We start from the raw sequence: 21,182 nt of genomic DNA, 5'->3' as shown, positions 1-21,182 counted from the left end.
CACCTTAAATTAGTTTTCGGTGACTTTTGTCAACTTTCTGGCGTTAACTATGTCATTTGAGCTCAAAAGTCAACGCCTGAAAGTTGACAAATGGCATAGTCAATGCCGGAAAGTTGACAAAAGTCACCGGAAACTGATTTAAGGTGTTTTTTTTAATAAAAAGTCTCTTAAAGGTGTTTTTTTACAAAAAAAAATTTTAAAAGGTGTTTTTTTACAAAAAAATTGGTTTATAAGGTGTTTCTTTGCAAATTTTCCTTTATTTTATAAATTGGCATTTGTGATATAGGTTGGGATTATATATAACATAAGTTGACATTATAAATTATGTAAGTTGGCATTAAAAATCAGTTGGAACTGCTCGAATTCTTCTATGAAAGCATCTATGGTGTTTCTTTATGGACGTGATTATGGGTGAATTCAAAATAAAAACATATTTGAATCTGAATGTTTAATTTTCATTGATAATATGAGTTTATTTTTTTTTCTTAAGATTGGTGTATAATAATTACCTAGATGGTTTCCAAGAGGAATCGTTAATGATGTTTAATGGAATATGGAAGGTTTTTTTTTGAAACCCACAAGCAACTGTTGCTGTTGGGATTTTAATTTTTTTTCCTTTTTTTTTTGTTATTAAATAAGGCTAGTAGCATATATGGGCTGAGTTTAAGGATCATCTCTCAAAGAAACGGTCTCTTAAGAGACTAACTGTTAAATTAAGATTCATTTGGGACTCATTTAGAACCCCCTAGACCTACAGATTCGACAAGTCTGGGTTGAGTTCAAAACTTTCAGACCCTAAGGGTTCGGATTAAGTACACCAAAAATTAATTATAAGATCGTAACCCTAGAACCCCCTAAGGGTCCGGATCCAGTTCGACCTAACCCAGACTTGACCCATGACCATCCCTACTCATAACACTCCTATTTTAGTAAATTATTAAAGCAATTTTGTAAAAAGGAAAAAAAAATTATAAAACAAAAAAAATGTCAAAAAAGCAACAAAATTAAAATCTAAAAAAATTATTTTGAAAAGGAAAAATCTGAAGAAAATTGTGAACAATCAACCATTCGGATGGTCATGAGTTCGATTCTGAATTGGGTCCAATTGAACTCAGACCCAAACCCATTAAAATTGTTGGCTAATGATAGGGCATAAAAAGAGATAAATTGAAGTTTAGATGTGAAAATTATAATTTATATTTTTTAATAGTGTAGAAAATATCAATGTTACCCTTATTTAAAAGTTTAATGGTAGCTTACAAATTAAATAGTAAAAATAATAAAATAACCTTTTTATCACAAAAAAATATTATAAAGTAATAAAGAACCGTAAAATCACAAAAATGTGCAAATAAAAAAAACAAAGTATTAACAGCTCGTTTGGTAATTGGGACTACATAGTGGAAATAATAATGAAAGTTGGTGTAAATTGGCAGAATTATTTATTGACAAATTTAATGGTTAATTGCTTATGCTTATTCTCTTTTAACAATCTCATTTCATCGCATTACCATTTAAACATGTGTTATAAGATCGTAATAGAAAATTATGAATAAATTTTTTTTATGATCAACCTTTTATCACTATGGAAATAACAAGATACTTCCTCCGTTCCATTTTACTTGCAACACTTACCATTTTTGAATATTTCATATTACTTGCAACATTACTATTTTTGGCAAAAATAATCTACACAATTTTCTATTTTACCCTTACTTTATTCCTACCCCACATATCCACTTCAATTATACCTCATCCCTTTAATTACTTAATTTACCCACTACTCGTCTACTTCCTACCTATTTATAATTATACACTTTTTTTCCCTACCTTTAGAATGAATTCAGATCAAAATTAAAGTGCATTAATGGCAAACTAGCAAATCAAAATTGAAGGAATCCAATACAACCTTTCGGCTCTCATTGAATGTTCTAGAAGATGATTAATAAATCTTAACCCTTAATTTTTCCTTACCTTTACATCTCAGCCCTTGATTTTGGTTACTCATCCTCATAAACCCTACGTTGCTGGCCATCTCCTTCATTTTACCTCATTAAGCAAACGACTCTTTCTCCTTCTCTCTTTGAACTCACCTCTCCCTCATAACCTACTGTTTGTGTTCTTCACTTTACCTCATGATTTTGAGTATCCTTCACTATCAACCAACATGCATTTGATTTTGGTGCTTTTTTCAGATTTGATTTCGTGGTTTTGTGGTTTCGGTTGTTGACTCCCTAGACCAAGATCGCCCCTACTTATTATGGTCTTCCTGATGATGATGATGCGGTGATCAAGAAATCACCCAAAAGTGCGCCGGTTATGCCTAACAATGTTGGATTTGAAGATCCTCAAATGTCAGATAAAAGCATGCCCTCTAAAATGAGCATTTGCGATTGTGAAAACTGAGCATTTGTTTCCCTATCTTTTCATTTAACTGATGTTCTTTGTTTGTTGGGGTAATTGTTTGCTGATGATCTATTATGATCTAATTATGTTGTTCATCATGTTGGATTAAGTGTTGCATGTTTGTGGGTAGGGCTGCACACGGTCCGGTCTGGTCTGGTTTGACAGAAAAATCAGACCAGACCAGAAATTCCGGTCTGGAAATTTTTCAGACCAGACCAGACCAGTCAAAAGACCAGACCGGACCAGACCAGACCGTTCTAGAACGGTCTGGTCTGGTCTGGTCTACGGTTTTTTTTTTTTTTTGAAATTTTTTTAATTGAGTGAGAATCTAAGATAAACGATAATCTGTAAACAAAATACATCATCAAATCCAAAATACATCATCATTAAATACATCAGCAATATCCTCCATCAAATACATCATCAAAATACATCAACAATAGCTCATACTCCAGTAATTTCATATACATCTCCAGTAATTTCATATACATCTCAATATCTCACAGTCAAAGACATAAATGCAAATTTCAAAGTTTAAATTCTCCAGCAACATTAATAAATATGAAAACAAAAATTATTATATAGAATAGCCCATACTCACAATCACAAAACCTGTAAATTTCTAACCAAAAAAATCAAAAACCCTAAAAATCAAAAATTGATAAAAAAAACCCTAAAAATCAAAAAAATCAACTAATATACTTACATTACGAGATTCTACACTTGATTCCGTGGTGAATGGTGAGATTGGAGAATGAAGAACCACAGAAGCCTCGAAGAACCACTGAAGCAGAGGCGTTTGTCGACTGTCGAGTGTCGACTGTCGATGCTTGAAGAGTTGAAGGAACTAGGAAGCGAGGCGAGGCGACTGTGTCTGTCGACTCAGGCGAGGCGAGGCGAGGAAGAGAGAAGAATGGGAGAAGGAAGCACCGAAGCAGTCAAGCAGTCAAGCAGAAGGAAATAAGGATTTAGGAATATAAGCCGGCCCTAAATCTAATCCCTATTCAGTATTCCCTAGACCATTAGAGTTTATTACGGTTTATTGGTCCGGTTTGGTCTACAAAATAAAAAACCGGGACCGGACCGTAAACCGTTTAAAAAAAAAAAAAAACCGGACCAGACCATTCAAACCGTAGACCAGACCAAATAGTTAAATTACGGTTTGGTCCGGTTTGGTTTACGGTTTAGACCAAACTGTGTTCAGCCCTATTTGTGGGGTAACTGTTTCATGATGATCATTCTGATCATGATCCGACTATGTTCATTTGTGTTGGTTAAAGTATTTGATGTTGTTGTGCAACTGTTGGATTGTGGTCATTGTATTGAATTATGCTCATTATGTTGGATTAAATGTTTGCATTTGTTGGATGATCTGTAAATTTCAATTATGATGGGGTTAATACTGATGAAGTTAGTGCATCATTGAGTAAGCATGTTCATTGCCACCTTGGGCTTGACCACAATGTAGGTTGATACATAAGCAATATCCTTGTGACCTGCCATTTTCAGTTACTGTGATTTATTAATATTGCCATCTGAATTACTACCTTTGTTCTATTTTAGTTGCAACATAACAACATTGTCGGTTTTTTCATTTTCAAAAGGCAATGTCAGTAATCTAATTAATAATGGCAAACCCTGGATATTTTTTGTGTCATTACTTGTGGTTACTCGAGAAGAGGCTGAACTTGTTAGTTGTGCGCTAATTTAAATGATGTGAACCCTTCTTTCTGAGGGAAAAAACACAAGTGAAACTTAGGAATACAATGATGCATGATGTTAAAATGAATAAATTTGTTAAAAACCACCTCAATGACTTATATGGAGAGGTGTGCAAACAAAGGATGTCAAGTGATCAACAATGAATGCCTATTTTCTGATTACTAAATGTTATATATGGGTTCATTTCAATGCTTTACAAAATGATTCATCTTACTTGTAACTTTTAAATCCTTTACAAAATGCTACATCTAACATGTAGCCTATAGTCTTTAACCCTTTGACAAAAAATAAGAGGGTTAATTCACATGTACAAAAAGTCACTTCCTATGGATAATTAATTTCAATCTTCATCAGGTGGAACAACATTGAGATTAATTAACCCGTGACATAAATATGGATGAGTCGAATCTATAAGCTCTGTAGGAACTTTAAGTTGACTTGGCAATTCACCTAGCCTGTCCAACCTTTTCTTTCCCATGTGTGGTTGCTTGTAATTATTACCACCCCTTACTTTAAGTACCTGAAGCATGCATAACTGATATTGAATCCATGAGTAATTCAAAAGTTTTAAATTAAAAGTATCGTATGCATCAGTTACTGTCTTAATTAAAGCTGGTAAATCTCTAGGAAACTCTCTAAATTGAATTGACTGAAGAGCATTAAAAAGACTTAAATCCAAAATGTTCATGTCAGGACTAGAAGCTGGTTGGCAAACTAGCCTAATATTGAACCCATCTTGTGTTGCAGCTTCATTAAATGCATGATCAGTTGTTAATATGTGTGGCCTTGCATTGTCTTGCTAAATTCATATGTCCCTAACTCCATTTGCTGGCCATTTTGATCTGATTGCTGGTAACATTTCAGCAATTAACTTTTCCCTGATAACATCCCTTGTGACTCTTGTAATTGCTTTCAATTCTAGTGTACCTGCTGCCCTGTTGCTTGAACTTCTGATTGCCATTTGTGTCTCTGTAAAAGGGAAAATGCCTATTTTTGCCATCCCACAATAGGTCCCCTTTAGTGTTAACAAGTGGTCTAGCAACAACAGCTATGATTTATGAACATGACCTTTCCTATGAAATTCTTGTTTTGAACACATCTATATGGCTCTTCCTCTTCCCATTTGAATAGATAAAATCGTTGTGTCTCTTTGCTCATAACAAACCACTTCTCATCAATGTGTACGACGTTGTACATCAAACTGAATTTCGGTAATGTGTTAACAGTTGGCGGGATAATTTGAGACAAAATGAAGGTAAGTCTTCTAAGTTTGTGTTCATGTGAAAGCTTTGGTTTGATGGAATTTGTGTGGGATCTAAGATCTCCTGATTTTAACATTCTATATACTTGTGAATGTCTCATTTTCATTTCATTAGCAATTGACCTAATTGTGGTTCTTTTCTCAATTGGGATGGCATTGAGTATATCCATATTAAAACCATTTTTTTTCCTTCCTACCCTTCCCCTCTTCTTGTTACTAACATCAATAACATCACCATTGGCCATTGCATTTTTGGCACTCTCCCAAAGTTTCTAAACCGTCCACCGTGAAACATTATTTGCAAGTGCAGTTGCCTTTATATAGATCCCTTAGGCAATGTTCTAGTTGCTGGTTCACAAAGACAACTTAACTTTTGAATAATTAACTTTTTGGTTTCAATGCTTACTTCCTTACGTCGGGTCTGTGCTTGTTCTGCTTCAGCTTCTTGTAAATCTGGTTCTCTTTGTTCATTGGTCTATGGTTCTGGCTCATTGGTCTGTGGTTCTGATTCATTGGTCTGTGGTACTGGTTGAGCTTCATTTAATTGTGCTTCTGGTTGTTCACTATGTTGTTCATCATGTTCATTACGCTGCTGTTCTGGTTCATCTAGAGCTTCAAATCGTGCTTGTTGTGGGTTTGAATGAGATTGACAGGTAGTTAAACTCAAGTTGAAACTGACATCTACATTCCCATATGTTTCACTTGTGTAATCTTCATAAATATCATAATCATCCATTATATCAAGGTTTTCAAAATAAGAAATGAATACCTCCATATCCGGGTCGAAATTCTCATCAAAGTTTGCATTTTCATCCATCTTCCTTGCTTTGATAAATCTTCAACACTTGAATGACATTGTGCAGGTGTGTGAATTGTGTAAATTAGTAATGGATAGAACCCCCTTCCCCCCTAATTACTTAACTGTTGCTTGTGGTTCTTGGTTTTTCAGAGTTGATGATTAAGATCGGGTTAGACCCTAAAGATTATGAAGTAAATGCACAAAGAGTAGAAGATGCTGTGGGGAAGAAGTGAAGTATTTATATAGACTTCAAATGTGTATCTTGATTTTGGTGGAAAACTTTATTTTTTCCTCCCAAATTTTATTAATTTTGGTGGAAAACTTTTGTACACTTAATCCTTTTCCCATATTTTAGCTATTGCATTGGGGGCACTGAAAGCATTATTGTACTGTTCCCATATTTTAGCTGCTGAATTGGGGGCATTGAAAGCATTATTGTACTGTTTCCATATTTTAACTGCTGTATTGGGGGCATTGAAAGTATTATTATACTATTTCCATATTTTAGCTGCTGTACAGGGTATTTAGCATTAAAAAAATCCAGCTACTTTACTGAAGATAAAATAGCAATTTTACACATTAAAAAAACTGTTCTTAAAAACTATGCCAAATCCTTATGTTACAATTAAAACAGAACAGAGAAAGTATATATCATGAAAACTTAGACCGTAAATAATTTCCTTTAACATCAATGAGTAACCTTAACCAAATAGTCGTAAATACCCCATGGCAATATAGCATGCTTTATATAGCTCTAAATTTTAATTCTTGTTTTTTTTTAACATCCAAACACAAATCTAAATTGCAAACATGTTAAGCAGGGCATCTTACTCTCATCATCATCTCCCCTCCATTGCAATATCATCATTCTCACTCTCAATTTTCCCACTTTCTTCTTCTAAAAACCCTAAAAAACTTCAATTCAAAAGCATCAATTTCACTACTACTTCATCAATTTCCTCGACTTTATTCAATTCTTCAAAGTTTTTTTCCCGCATTTCCTCAAGTCTTTCTGTTCCTTCACCTCTCGGTTGGTTCAACTCTAACCTAACAATGATGGGTCCTTCTTCTTTCAAAGGTAATAGATTTTTTTTTTGTTTTTTGTTGTCTAATCCTTGATTTTGAATATGATATCCTAATGGCTTAATTTCTTGATTATTTATTGGAGTTTAATTCCGTTCCATTTTTTGTTTTCTTGATTCATTCATGCTCAATTTTGTGGTTTTTGATTTGATTTCGTGGTATATCAAACTGCAATGTTAGGTATATGTTTAAGTTTTACACTCTCTTTGTTACCACAAGCAAGGGTCAATTGGAATTAACCTTAATCTCTAAGAAAGTAAGGTTGTTTACATCTGATCCATATACCATGGGATTTTGGATAATGAAATGTTGTTTCTATTGAATAATTGATCACCAAAACTTATACGATCGATCACGGAAAAATCTAAGTCCAAATTTGAGTTGGTCTCATTATGGGACACCCAACATTGCCTTACCTTAACAGACCATTTGGTTGTCGTATTAAATGATAGAGTTTAATTTTGGTAGAAAAGTCTCTTGAAAATATTAATGATCATGCTTGTTCTAATTTAAACTTCTCATTTTCTTACAATATTCATTTCAGTGAAGTAAATACCATTGAGAGGGATAGTAACGGGTGATAATGAAAAATTGTGAAAAAAAACTTTCTTACGATGAATGTTTCATTACCGTGACAATGACATGTTATGTTTTATGAAAATTAACCTATAGATACTTCCCATTACCACCTTTTAGCTCCGACAACCTAATGGTAAGAATTAAGAGAGCTATGCCATCTTTCATCAGGGGCGGTTCTGGGGCCGTGCGAGGTGCCCAACCGCATAGGGCCCCCGAATATAAAGGGCCTCATATTAAAAAATTATATTAGAATAACATACTATTGTAGTAGAGTAGTTAGTAAGAGTTTTACTTAATATATCGATGGTCATATGTTCAAAACCTATTGATTACATTTTTTCTCTCCTTTTATTATCTCTTTCCAAAATAACTCTTTACCTTACAAATATTTTTTCTTATCTCATTTAATGTTTGAAGAAATTCATAGTGCGTAATTCGGTTTGGTTTTAATTTGGTGAATACTGGATTTGTATAAATTATTCAATAAGAGGAACACCTCTATTTATACATAATTTGACCATCTAATAAGGAAACAAAAATATTACGGAATATTAAAATGAAGGAAAAAAAAATCAGAATAAAATAAAATATTTTACTGATATTCTTCTTTTGATTTTACATAGGACATTTTGATAATTTCTTGGGATCACCGAGACTGAACTTGCCAAAAATATTCTTCAATGCTTTTGAGCCAATTGCCTTGATCAGAAAATCCACTAGTTGATCTTTTGATTTTACATAGGACATTTTGATAATTTCTTCGGCAAATTCTTCATAATTGATTTTTAATTTTTCGGGTTAAAAGGTCAAGAAACAAATTGAGTTGATTGATTTTATTATTTGGTCAAAAATTTGGACTTTGGATTTTGTCCTCCACGTCAATTTGGATTTCCATAATTGAAATTTCTTACATGCCCCTATTATTCCAACCCCATTTCTCTCTCCATAACTTTCAGTTGCTTTTCTTCATCTCCTTCTAACATCAAATTTTTTCTTTCCCTTTTACCTTTGTTTTCTAAATTCCGGTGAGGGCCATTATCTTTTGAGTTCGATTTTGAATATGGGTTTTCTAGGTTTGCTTGTCTTGAATTTTCTGGGTTTATTTTAAGATTTGGATTTTAATATTCTGAGGGATTCAATCCCGATGATGTCTTTTCTACCATATTTCTCCCCCTCGCGACCTCACATTGAATGGTCTCATCAACTGGAGGTAGCGAAACGGGTCAGAGAATGAAGTGGATTCTTGTCCATAAATCTCAAGCGGAGGTAGTGTAGTCAAGAAAATATTCTACAAGGTCGCAGTCGATATTATTGATGATCCATGAGATCACCATACAATTATTCTGAACCCATTGTGGATTTGTGGTGGATGGAGATATGGCGGTGATATGGTTGAGCCTCCCCGATCACCAATTTCTGTTTTCATTTGTTTACACCACGTGGTGTAATTTTGGTAGTTTAGTTTTTCAATTTGGATTGGTTGTTCAAGTTTTTGGGTCTTTTTTAGTTGAAACATTTGTTCCATTTGTGCCATGGAAATCATGGTCCTGGTTTAGTTTTGTTTTTGATTTGGTTTACTTTGATTGGTTTTGTTTTGATTTGGTTTTTGTTTGGATCGATTTTGGTCGATTATGATCAATGATAAAATACCGATAGAGTTTTTCCGTCCATGAAAACCTTACGGCGCTGATACCATGTAGAAATTCAGTGTGGAATTCGATTTAGGTTTAATTTGGTGAATATTGGATTTGTATAAATTATTCAATGAGAGGAACATCTTTATTTATACATAATTTGACCATCTAATAAGGAAACAAAAATATTACAGAATATTAAAATTAACGAAACTAAATTAGAATAAAATAAAATATAAAATAAAATATTCTACTGATATTCTTCTTTCCTACAATGTTTACACATTGATCGAGTATCAATTATTACTAACTTGATTCATAAAAATAATCAACAATTTATTTTAAAATTTTTCAACCCTTCAAATTTTTACTCTTTCTATTATTGTTCATCAATCTATTACTATTTATTCTCTTCCATTTTAACATTAAAGAAGAAAGTTTAATTTTTAACAACTTAATTTAAGTTTAAAAAAAAGTTTTTTTTAAAGTTTAATTATAAAGGGCCTCAATTTTGGAAATTAATGAAAAATAAATAGGGCCTTGGAATTGTTTGCTCCGCCCCTGTCTTTCATTTTACCTCAAGTATGGACATCCAACATTGTCCTTACACTTGTCACCTAAACTGTTAATTTCACCTCAAGTTCGGAAACGAAAACTCAACTCAATTAGACTCAATGCCACATAGAACCAAAAGCATTGAAATTTTCTATTAAATAGCTGATCTGGACACTTGGATTGGTTTCATATTCAAAACTCGATAAGTAACAGCGTAAAACTATTGTCTTTCTTGCTATTCCTTCTTTTAATGCCAATGTTATATCAATGGGGAGAGAATTTTTGTAAGTGGAGGGAAGATAACCAAGGGTGAAGCAAAGATCACGGAGACTCTGTTTCTAGTTTCATTATTTTGTAAAATGGGCCTTCAATTAATAATTTTAATGAGAAATTTATTTGATTAAATAAGATTTGAACCTAAAAGTTAAAATACAATCTAGAGTATACCTTTTTTTTTTAGCAAAGAAAATCAATCCCCTCGTAGTAAAATTTCTGTAAGATATTAATGTGATAAAAACATCAAGTAGATGTATGAAAGTGAAAACCAACACATATTTTTCGAAAATGATAAAAGGAACAATATGATTGGGAATATCAAAGAATTAAAGAGGCGTAACAAAGATTGGAGAGTTGCTTGAAGATTTAGGCCTTCAGCTATGTTTGAGAAGAAAGAAAATTAAGAGGGTCAAGGTCTCGTCTTAGGAGGATAACAAGATAGCAGTAAATTGCATGCCTATTTTCAAAAAATTAAGTTCACGGAGTTCTGTACAACGCATTTACATAGTAAAAAGCTTACCAGGTTTTCTACTCTAAGTTGCTGATTCACTTTATATATTTTTTTTATATAAGAGGCCCTTAATTTTGGGGGCCTTGTGCGGTTAGACACCTCGTATACCCTTAGAACCTCCGCTGAAGATAAATGTCCTTTCCGATTAAGATAGAGTACAAGGAATGTGACTTGGTTTAAATAGGTCATTTCTGAGTGTGTTTTATTGCAGCATTTAGTTCTGGAAGTTACTCCACTGGTGATAGGGAAATATTGGTGCAGCACTTGCTTGTTAAAGAAAATGACCTGAATCTTCTAGTGGAACTTCAGAAAAGGATTGCAGGAGGTATGCTTCAGCAGTTATTATGCAAGTGAATGAAGTGATTCTGTGTGTCGACCGGATTGATGGTTATGCTGAATTTTGTTGCTGTATGCCAGGGGAGGATTTGAGTGGTCTTGCTGTGGAATACTCTATTTGCCCGTCAAAAGAAGATGGTGGCGTTCTTGGTTGGGTCCGAAGAGGACAAATGGTATGGTATTTGTGTAGGTACCTTTGTAAAAAATTTTTGGAAAAGCTTTTTTGATGGGTTATAATGATGAAGGAATTGCATTTCTCAGTTATTGCCCTTATATTGTTTCCCGCGTTTATTACACTATCTTTCTTCAGAGCCATTTTACTTTGGTACTTTTCTTTTTGAAGACATCTTTCTTGATCCTTAATGATTTTGTTTGAACAATTTTTCTCATCTTCATGCTGATTTGAAACATCATTTTGATCTCAGGTACCAGAATTTGAAGAGGCTGCATTTTCTGCACCACTGGACGCAATTGTTAGATGTAAAACAAAATTTGGATGGCACTTGCTGCAAGTCTTATCTGAGAGGTATTCTTCTAACTGAAGTTTTGCTTCATCAAAACTCATAAATGTTACTGGATTATTTACTTAATTTTTCACCTTTGTATTGTTGACATTGTTTTAGGGAACAATTGTTGCTTGGTGAAATTCAACCTGGTGAGCTGCATGAGAGATTGCACGATCCCAGTTTTACAGAAGAGGCACAGCTGATTGATGTTCGAGAGCCAGAGGAAGTGTATGTATCTTTTATGGTGCTCTTTTTCATGATTTCATTTTCATGTATTCCATTCATCCCTCTTGAGTTTTTGCATTCCTTCTCATTATTATAATCCCTATAAAGTTTGACTTGAACACTGCTTTGGCACTTTATTTTCTATATTCATGAATTCATAGAGAAAAATTGCAGCTCTACTCGCGATTACACTCATTAAACGACTTTCGTGGTCTATGCAGATGGTTTTGCGATTGTCTCAGCCTATGTTTTGGTCATGTTAAGCTTGAAAAGTTTTACAATACAGTCATGATACAGTGTTGTGGACAATGTTTTGTACTAGATTAAATGTTAAACCCATTTTCCATTTTCTTGTAAAAATAATGGATAACTGTCAACACTTTTCTTTCAGTTTTCTGTTTTTCATCTCATCTTGGGTGCATATGTGGACTGATCTGTTCCCCATACATGGAAATTTTTGCTTTATTGACAGAGTATAAAAAATTATGTGCAGTGCTAGAGCATCTTTACCAGGTTTTCAAGTTCTTCCTCTTCAGCAGTTTGGAAGCTGGGGACCAGAGATAACGACCAAGTTTGATCCTGAAAAAGATACTTATGTTATGGTTGGTATTCCTTTTCTCATATGATTCCTCATAGTTTCTCTGATTCTTTTATCTGCTATGCTAATTCAAGTTATTGAATACAGTGCCACCATGGAGTGCGGTCATTGCAGGTTGCTAGATGGTTGCAGACACAGGTAAACACTCTACTATATATACTTGTCCTTAGTTCTCACATAGTCAGGTTCCATTTTTGCTGTCTAGAATTAACTCCTATATTATTTCATTGCTTGTTAATGTTTAATCACATTAAATATCATGGAAATAGCTTACAATAAAATGTGCCCTACACCAGAATGAGCTTGACATATTTAGAATTTAATCGAACAAATTTAGACTAAAAAGAGATTTGAATTCTTCAACCGAAGTATGAACCTGTAACATTGAAAAATAGTAATTGTAGTCGAAATATAAGGGTTATTCTTGCCAAATATGAGACTTAACTCCAAATTTAGAGATATTCTCACCAACATTCAAAGGTTGAAAACCCATTCTAAGGATATTTTCGCTCTTGAAAGCTCAGTTATCTCCACTTGATCTTAAACCTAAACGTCGGTGTCCTCGTTTTCTTGGACCAACAGTGGAGGGAACTCAGGGTAGATCCCTCTCTAATGGAATTAAGTGATGAAGCTTGACATCGATATGTGGGTAAACGGGGTGTAGGAAGTGATGAATGAGGTGGAGGAGATAAATGAGTTGGTGGGATGAATGGAAATAGTTCATATGGGGACTGTGTGCTGGATGTGGAGTGTGTAATCTAGGATAACAGGCACTTTCCAACGAACTAGATGTGTGGGCAGCTATAGTGTAGTGTATTGTGAGATCAGATCTATCATTAGTTGCTCTGTATCGTCTGGGCATACATCGTGCTCCCAATATTCAGTGAACAAATAAAATAAATCTTGTGACAGTTAATATTTGATAAAAGAGAAAAGAGTTTTATGCTCAACATTTGAACTGTTATTTGTTCTTGAACTCAGTTTTTGATAATCCACAATCTTCGAACTTCTATGTTATTCATATTAGGTGTAGGTATATAATGATTTAACAATCATATATAGACTATTACTATCTGAAAAGTTATTGAAATAATTAACCAACACATGTAACAGGCCACATATTGTGTTATTAACGAAAATCTTTAATTTGAAATATAAATTAAACTCTTAAGGACATTTAAATTGTGCTCAAGATGGGGGAGTGTGGACTCGGTGCTAATCCGTCAACTACTTGTTATGGGTAGCGTGAGCGGATGACCCACATGACAGTTCATCACTTCCTTGCCTGCACGAATTCATCCACATGTTAACTTGCATGCACAGTTTCACTCACAGAATCATCTTCACTTGATCACGTCTAACTTCATTTGCATCTCTCATTTCACGTTCCTTGGTCGTGTGCATGCACGTTCTTTACCTTCTCATTCATGCCTATATATTCCCCTCACAAGCTAGACATCCTCGTATGTTGCAACCCTGTTCTTTATCAGCTTTATCAAGTACATAGCAAAAATAGAGTCCTCCCTTAACGGATTGGAACCATGAACTTGAGTCATGCATGTATTACTATAAAATAGTTTCTATTGGGAAAGGATGGAGTAGCTTTTATGGGCTAGCTTTATGGATTTCGAGTGGTGTAGTTTATTATCTATGTGATTCTGGCAATTTAGGAGGTCTCCGCATGACACTTTCATTAGAGTGCTCGAGTGGAACATGGATGCCTGTCACTAAGTGCATCATTTGATTACTCTTGGTGCATGAAAAAATTTAACATTTTTGGTCTAAGATGAAGTTTCAAGTGTCCAAATTCATTTTGCTTGAGGATGTGACATACTTGGGTGAAATCAAGAGTCTACGTAGCATTGCCATTAATGACTAGTTTTACAGTGTTTGTGGAATGGTGCTACTGCTGGCATGTTTTTAGTACTTATATATTAAAAACCGCTCCTTTCCAGTTTCATCTTATTTAGTGAAGTAGACTGATTCCTATCTGCTGATCTAAGTCATCTAACCCTTATTGCTATTTTCTCTATTATTTAAAAAAATGATTGAATATTCTATTTTCTCAGATTCTTCATAATGCATATTTATAATGTACTTCTGTAAGTTTTACTTTGGTGGTGTTTAGTGATTGGATTTTTATATAGCTTCTTAATTGACTTTTGATCTTTGACTAGTTGATTGATTAAATAACTAAAAAAATTTATTTGTTAAATGACTTTTAAACTATAAGAAATCAAAAATGAAAAATCTTCGAAAATAAAAGTTGCTCTAAGCAATTTTTTTCATTGGCTTTTGGCTTGCTTTTTACATAATAATTTTACCAAACTTCCCCCTCAGCAATCAGCTCTAACAACTAACAAAACCACCAATTCTACAAGCTGGTCAACCTATCCAATTAATAACCAACAATCAATTGTCGAACAACCCCGTTAATGTAATTGGAAGTATTAATCGTCAAACTTATGCATTAACTAATACACAAATCCTAACACGTCGACTAATGTGGAATGAAAGGATTACAAAATATCGAATTAGTTACTGCAGTCTCCGTATGATCACGAGGAAAGGTAGTTTATTCATATTTTGAGCTTTCGACAAATTCTGATATGATTAGTTGAGCGAAAGATTCTTACGTTTAAGATCTTCTGCTATCCTATGTTTTTTAAGGAGTTGTTGTCCTTGTATAGAGAATCCGAAGTCCCATTTTCTTTGTGTCCCCTTGAAGTCTATCTTACTGTTTTAGGTTCGAGTACTAATTGGAAACTCGTCCGACTGATCTCTTCTTTCTATTCCTTGTGTTTGTATGTTAAGTTTTTGTACAGCCCATTTGAGGAGAGATCTCGTAGGGATTTTGATCTTTTGGTTTTCTGAAGAGTGTTTTGTTTCTTTTGGTGGGCTGATTCAAATCTTTTTTGCTCAGGGATTCAAGAAAGTGTTCAATGTAGCTGGTGGTATTCATGCTTATGCTGTGAATGTTGATCCTTCAGTTCCAACTTATTAGGAAACTAAGAAGTAGCAGTAGCACAACCAAAGGATTATCCAGGATTTAGTTTTCGACTTGCACATCTGCTCGCCTAGCATGCTAAGTTAGTGTGTCGACCGAGCTCCATTTTTATGGAGCTGAAATTGTTGGTGGAATTTTTTTGGCCTCCCTTTTGCTTTATCTAGCCATTGGTATAGTGTAGTGTCATGAAATTGTATGATGACATTGGAGATATGCATATATAATATATAATATATATATATATATATGCTAATTTGATCATTGAAACTACTCCCGAATTTTTGTTACGTCTTATATCGCCTCCACATTATATTCGTTGGGATTCGTGAAAATTTGAAAAAAATAAGACAATTAAACAACTTATTTCCCAAAATAAGTTCCGTGAAAACTTAATTCCCAAAATAAACGTCCGTACATTCAAGCCTAGCCTTGGGGATCATTCACTGTTACTAACAGCGACTTAAAAATATATATATATATATATATATATATATATATATATATATATATATATATATATATATATATATATATATATATATATATATATTTTAAATTTTAAGTCGCTGTTAGTAACAACGACTTAATGCGTTTTAAGTTTTCAGTTTTCAGTTACTTCCTTATTCCAGCTGACGAGGTGAAGGAGTTAACAGTTAACCTTAAAGTCGCTGTTAGTAACACCGACTTTGGGCTTTTAAATTTTTTCTTTTTCGCTGTTACTAACAGCGACTCTTACCAAACCTAGGTTTGGATGTACGGACGCTTATTTTGGGAAAAAAGTTTTTACGGAGCTTATTTTGGGAAATAAGTTGTTTAATTGTCTTTTTTTTTCAAATTTTTGGGATTCATTTGTATTGAGAATAAATATTTAAGGGATTAAAAAAATTAAACTAATGTAATAAAGGTATTTACATATGCAAATGAAGTTATTAAAATAATTGCGATAGAGGTTGAATGAGAGTAAATCATAAAAGATGAATAAAAAAAGAGGTTGATTTCGTTCATCTAAAAGTAAAGAATTCTGCTACCCTCCCTTAGGGTAAATTTATATTCATAATAAGAGAATTAATTGCTTATTTCTCCATTTTTCATTACCTTATAATTAATTCTTCCACCTTTCTAACAATCAAATTTCTTTAATCATCTATCTAACTAACTTTGTTTCCTAGTTTGACTTTTATTTATCCCTTAAATATTTATTCTCAATTTAAGCGACCCCTTAGAGGTATAATATCAATTTTTTTCTATCTCTCCTCTTTTAAAGGAAAAGGCACATAGAAGATCTACCTATGATGATTTATTTATTTTTATACATCTAAGTTTTAGGAAAGTGTAATGTGATAAGTATAATGGAGAAAAAAATAAAATTAACTGGAAGCTTATTTATAATAATAAATCTATAATCTATAATCTATAAAGAATACTAATGAAGAAACAGACTGACACATGTCAGCCTCTCCTTCAATAATTTTCCGCCCAAATTAATTCTTAAAATACAGAAACATTATTTTTCAAAATTGTTAAGAGCTGTAGAATCAGTTTTTTATTGTGAGAAAGCATACATTAAAAACTTTTTATGGCATTGACTTTGAAAACATATTTTAGAATATTGTAAAATCTGTATAAAATATATAATTACAAATTTTCTGTAATATTGTCAATGAATTCTGTATAATTACAATATCATTTTTTAAAATACAGAAAAATTACTAACAACCACAGTCTGTAATTGAGACACTTAAGAGTTAAAACAGAATGAACACTTCTATAAAACATGAATAAAGCAATTTAGACCACAGTTTGTAAAATTCTCACCCAAACTTTAAAATTAATTATACTGATTTGAGATATTAAATCAGACAAGTCACAAGAGAACCAATAAAATATCAGTGAAGTCCAATTGATAACTTGAGAACTTGAAAACAGATTTGAAGTAGAGCGAAAATCAAAAAATTCAAATTTGAACTTTAGGATTCTATTTGGGGAAAATGGAGAGGATTTTATTTTTAGGGTTTTCAATTCGGTAATAGAACAAAATTAACTTCAGGAATAATACAAAACTAACATAATATGATGCAATATATATTTTATAATTTACTCAATTTAGAATACTATGAAATCTGTACAAAACTTTTTATGGCATTAGGTATGGAAACATATATTTGAATTTTAGGGTTGATCTATTTGGGGAAACGAAATATTTGTGAGAATAGCAACACAAATTCTTTTGTGCAAAACTGCAACACGTTCCGCATAATTGAGGGATTATTTAGCCCTACTTTTATGCTATAAATGCATGAAAAATTTTAGCCCTTTGTCATTCACCTATCAAACACTTCAAAAATTTTAGCCTTTTGTCATTCACCTATCAAACACTTCAATAATTTTAGCCCTTTGTCATTCACCTATCAAACACTTCAAAAATTTTAGCCCTTTATCATTTACCTATCAAACACTTCAAAAATTTTAGCCCTTTATCATTCACCTTTCAAACACTTCAAACATTTCAGTTTTTTAGCACAAATTATCCCTATGGCTCGAAGCTACCACATGATTAAAAATATTGTGGGAGAAACCGGAACATGGAGAATAAAAATCAAAGCAATTTATCAATGGAAAACATTTGAGCAGAATGGTGAAGTGAATGGCATCCATACAATTCTTATTGATGAAGAGGTTTAGCAAATACAACTTTACATAATAGTCTATTGTAACAACCGTTTTTTTATAAATAATAATAAATAAATAAATAAGTAAATTTCAGAAATTTTAAAAATAAAAAAAAAATATAACTCCCCATTAACAATAACTTCCCACTCCTCCCTCTAAACCTTATAACCAACCTCACTTACCTATTATAAATTAAACTAATTACCCTTAATTTCATTCACATTATTAGTCACACTTCCTTTTTCTCCTACAAACTCTTCCTCCATCTCCCATTTGCTTAAAAAATTCAAGTCAAGAAAACGCAAGATTTCGATATTAAAGACAGCGGATTCGTAGACAGAGATTATTAGGAGCGTACGTTGTCTAGGATCGCGTGACAAGGTAATTCTCAATGTCCATCTAATTAGGACTATCCCGTTAGTATTATGTGCTAAGTGATAATCAATGTGTTTAAATGGGTGCATGATTTGATATGACATTATTTCGTATGATATTATGTTTTATATATTCTCAAATTATATTTACTATTATTTTTGTCAAACTTTCAATTTATAATTACTATTTTGATAAAATTTATATTATTATTTTGATAACGAAATTAGATACGGTTAATTTGAAAGGGAAATACTTATAATATTATTTTGATGAAAGTTATATTATTATTTTAATAATAATATTAAATGCGATTGAATTTGGGAGAAATATTATGATATTAATATTGCAATTTAATATTCTTGAGATATATTTTTCTTGGGAAAATCTATGATCAAAAAAAATAAAATGTATAATGTATGTTTGATTATATGTTTGTGTGCTCGCGACTAATTATCAAAATATATTAAATCACGTAAAGTGTAACATGAGGGAAATGAAGCTCTTATATTTGTTGTGATCCAAGTATAAGGGTGATGAACAGGTTGTCCTGTTTGGTTAGTATAGCTGCCGACAAGTATTATTATATTTGATACTTGATACGATGTTTGGTCTTCCTTCTATTTGTTGTGATCCAAGTAGAAGGGGTGTGCACACTAGGGTTCTCTGAGACTACTCTGCTGGCTTGAATTATTTAGGGTGACGACCTCTTGTTGAAGTAGGTATAGGGGTAAAGCCTTGGCCTACTGGCGTTCTCGTTCCCTCAAATTAAAAATTGATTATGTGTTTGTCATTATTAAATATCAAATTAATAAATTGGTTTATGTTATATTATACATATTGTTTTCTGAAATTGTTTTTCTTTTAAACTCAGCTATATATTATTTTCTAAAATTATTTTCAATTTGATTATATTTTATTTTCTTAAATTATTTTCAAACTTAATCGTTTTACGGGATGGAGTTGGAATTACTCAATTTCCTGATTTTGGGAGTTTTTCCCTTGTTTTTCTTGCATTCTTATGTTGCAGGTTATTAATTGCGTGGGAATCGTGGAGTGAGGATCACCTAGAAACATAGCTTTTGTTAGAGTCGTATTTCAGTTTAAATTTTACCTTAAGTTGTTTAAATTTAATATGGACATAGATTGCGTTTCAGTCTTCTCTTATATTGTAAGACCCGTTGTTGGATTTAAAGTTATTAAGTTATTTCTTAGTCGTTAAGCCTTACATTTATTTTATTAGAAATAGATGTGGCGGTAACACTCCCACGAGTAGGTTTTGGCTCATGTTTTTCATTAAAGGTGTTTTCAAAAGTCCGACCTACTCTGAGGGTGTTACAAAGTGGTATCAGTAGCTTAGGTTTGTTTTGCTCAAATCTTAGGGTCGTTTAGGAGTTAAAGTTTAAAAAGGCTTAAATTAAAAATAGGTTAGATGGTACAAGGTAAAAAAAAATTATTTAAAATAATTTAAGTAAGTTACAAAAAAATAAAATAAATTATGAGAGTGGGGACCAATGGGTTTATTGTTTTGAAGTACTTTTAAGTACTTAGTAGTAGTGTGTTATTTTTTTTTAATTATATTTTTGTTATCTTTCGTTTTTTTGTTAGTTGCCTCGATTTCGTTTTTGGAGATGGATTGGTTAAAGAAGTATCAGGCTAAAATCCGTTGTGCTAAACAGAGAATTACCTTTAGAGGCCCTAAGGGATATTAACTAAACTTCCAAGAAACTGCTTTCGAACCACCAAAGACCAAGCTTATCTCCGCCTTGAATCTCCAGACCCATCTTAGGAAAGGCTACCCCGTATATTTGTGCCATGTAAAGGACACGAGCATGAAAGAGGACGAGTTAGGAGAGATACATGTAGTTAAGGAGTTTGTTGATGTGTTCCCAGATGAGGTTCCAGAGATGCCACCTGTGAGAGAGTTAGACTTCAAGATTGACTTAGTTCCGGGAACAAGACCCATTTCAAAGGCACCTTATAGGATGACACCTGCCGAGTTGCAAGAGTTGAAGGTACAACTTGAGGATTTGTTGGATAAAGGATATATAAGACCAAGTGTATCACCTTGGGGAGCCCCAGTATTATTTGTTAGGAAGAAAGATGGAACATGAGACTGTGTATTGATTATAGGGATTTAAATAGTGTGACGGTGAAGAATAAGTATCCACTTCCTAGAATTGAGGATCTATTCGATCAACTTAGGGGTGCAGGAGTATTTTCAAAGATTGATTTGAGATCAGGTTACCATCAATTACGAATTGCAGAAGAGGATATAGCCAAAACAGCTTTTCGAACGAGGTATGACCATTATGAGTTCACAGTCATGCCCTTTGGACTCACTAATGCGCCTGCTGTCTTTATGGACCTTATGAATAGGACTTTTCAGCCTTATTTGGATAAGTTTGTAGTTGTTTTTATTGATGATATTTTAGTATACTCTATGAATCGCGAAGAGCATGAGGCTTATTTGAGGAAAGTTTTAGAGATTTTAAGAGAGAATAAGTTGTATGCCAAGTTTTTAAAATGTGAATTCTGGTTGAAAAGGTAGCATTTTTGGGGCATGTAATTACAAAGGATGGAGTAATGGTAAATCCCTCGAAGGTTCAAGCAGTAATGAACTGGCCTACACCTACTAATGT

At 33.0% G+C, this 21,182-nt stretch overlaps 1 protein-coding gene across 1 annotated transcript; it reads left to right on the top strand.

The window, feature by feature from the left end:
- The first annotated feature begins 6,912 nt into the window (after positions 1-6,912).
- On the top strand, positions 6,913-15,743 carry LOC130818931 (rhodanese-like/PpiC domain-containing protein 12, chloroplastic). The gene is made up of 8 exons (XM_057685208.1): positions 6,913-7,266; positions 11,038-11,151; positions 11,244-11,335; positions 11,588-11,688; positions 11,786-11,896; positions 12,387-12,495; positions 12,579-12,629; positions 15,415-15,743. The coding sequence occupies exons 1-8, from the start codon at positions 6,999-7,001 to the stop codon at positions 15,493-15,495; spliced, it is 927 nt and encodes a 308-aa protein (XP_057541191.1). The 5' UTR covers positions 6,913-6,998; the 3' UTR covers positions 15,496-15,743.
- The last annotated feature ends 5,439 nt before the right edge of the window (positions 15,744-21,182 follow it).

This window comes from Amaranthus tricolor, chromosome 7 (genome assembly GCF_026212465.1).
Source record: "Amaranthus tricolor cultivar Red isolate AtriRed21 chromosome 7, ASM2621246v1, whole genome shotgun sequence".
Classification (NCBI taxonomy): Eukaryota; Viridiplantae; Streptophyta; class Magnoliopsida; order Caryophyllales; family Amaranthaceae; genus Amaranthus; species Amaranthus tricolor.
This window is presented reverse-complemented; position numbering and strand designations above follow the sequence as displayed.